This window comes from Anopheles cruzii, unplaced genomic scaffold (genome assembly GCF_943734635.1).
Source record: "Anopheles cruzii unplaced genomic scaffold, idAnoCruzAS_RS32_06 scaffold02720_ctg1, whole genome shotgun sequence".
Taxonomy (NCBI): Eukaryota; Metazoa; Arthropoda; class Insecta; order Diptera; family Culicidae; genus Anopheles; species Anopheles cruzii.
Genome location: NW_026456305.1, coordinates 1 through 1,617, shown reverse-complemented (window position 1 = coordinate 1,617; position 1,617 = coordinate 1). Strand labels below are relative to the sequence as shown.

General features: G+C 51.4%; 1 protein-coding gene across 1 annotated transcript; it reads left to right on the top strand.

The window, feature by feature from the left end:
* Nucleotides 1–376: 376 nt before the first annotated feature.
* On the top strand, nucleotides 377–786 carry LOC128276859 (elongation of very long chain fatty acids protein 4-like; the record flags this gene model as incomplete). Its single annotated transcript, XM_053015317.1, has 2 exons — nucleotides 377–434; nucleotides 506–786. Coding segments are annotated over exons 1-2 (339 nt in total), but the record flags the coding sequence as incomplete, so codon positions are not given.
* Between the last annotated feature and the right edge of the window lie 831 nt (nucleotides 787–1,617).

Genomic DNA, 1,617 nt, shown 5'->3' with positions numbered 1-1,617 from the left:
TTGGGCGTTACGTCGTCCATTCGTGTGTGTGTGTATGCGGTTGAGCTTTCGTCGCATAATTTCTCCGTGCGCGAAGAAGAGGAGCCGCCGTAGGTTGCGGTTGTCGCCGTTGCTGCGAAATTTCACTTTTCTTGCCGGAATGTCTTTCCGGAACGGCCGACTAACCTTACCCGGTCACTAGACACAAACCTTCCCGTTCAGTCTGTGACGAAGTGCGACCACGAGCAGAGTTCCAGCAACCTCAAGAGCCTCCGGCGGCCACAGGGACCAGAGTGTTACAGTGATAGGTACACTTCTCCGATCGCGTCGTGATCGTGTGCAATCGACAGCTAGCCGGGTTTAGGTGATCGTAACGAAGTGTCAGACTGTTAGCGCGATGAGTAACTACGTGGAGCGAATGTCAGTGAAGTACCAAAACTTCTCCCAAGGAGCCGGTACGTGATTTCGGAGGGTTGCGGTGGACGGTTTGAGTGTTACCCCGGTTTTGTTGTCTGTACTCCATCAGATCCCCTGATCGACAGCTGGTTCCTGATGCAGAGCCCTGGCCCGGTGCTCTCCATCACCGGGCTGTACTTGCTGTTCGTCCTGTGGTTCGGGCCGCGCTGGATGGAGCGCCGCAAGCCGTTCGAGCTGAAGCTCACGCTGATTGCCTACAACGCACTCCAGGTCGTCGTGTCCAGCTTCTTTTTCCTCTATCCGTTCTTTGCCGGTCTGTTCTCCACATACCTGTCGTCGCTGACTTGCGGTGCGTCGATGACGGGCGTCAGCAAAGAACTCCAGCTGACGGTATGTAGCTCCCGGACAACAAAAAAAAACCCAAATCGCGCCGAAATAATTAATTAAAGCTCCGTCTGAGTCTCATCGGGAAAAACCTCGACATATTGCGCCGTTTCGTGGGGCGCGAGGTGGAAAACTTGGAAGACGCGGCCGGTCAAAGTCTGTCGTGATTCCGTCAGCCGGTGAAACGGACGGAGGTGAAACTCATTACGGTGATTAATTTCGTTCCGCCATAAAGAACGCCCGAGACGCGCTGCCGTTTTTTGCTTCTTCTGACGGCTTCCTCGGATCCGTCTTCCTTCTCCGACGCGCGATCTGTGTCTTTGCGATCTCCCGTGTGTTCTTGTGTGTTCGCGGACACACCGCGGATTATCGAACCTAGACCGCCTTTTCTGGTTCGTTGTTGATCTTTACTGAATTTGATCCGAGGACGGTGGAGTCATTTGCTGAGAGGAAGGTAATTTTTGGCAACATTAAAATATGATTGGAATTTTTTGCTCCTACCAATCGCAGTAACTCAGCGGCCGCTGAGTCGGCGTTTCTGTCGGCGGGATCGAGTAATCCGGCGATTTATTTGATTAGCCCATTGGCTTCAGGAACACCGAATCAAATGAGATTGACTGATGAAGCCGACCAGCGGGCTGTTTTTTACCCCACCATATTGTTTACCGATAATTACAAGAAGCCAACCGACGGAGTCTTTAATATATTCACCACCAAATAATGGACCGCTCAAAGTTCCCTACGAACACATAGTTTTATTGTTCTTAGCTCGAAGATTGCATTACTTTCGCTTTTCTTAGACGAAACACTAATAATTGCTCTCTCCCATCCGAAGAT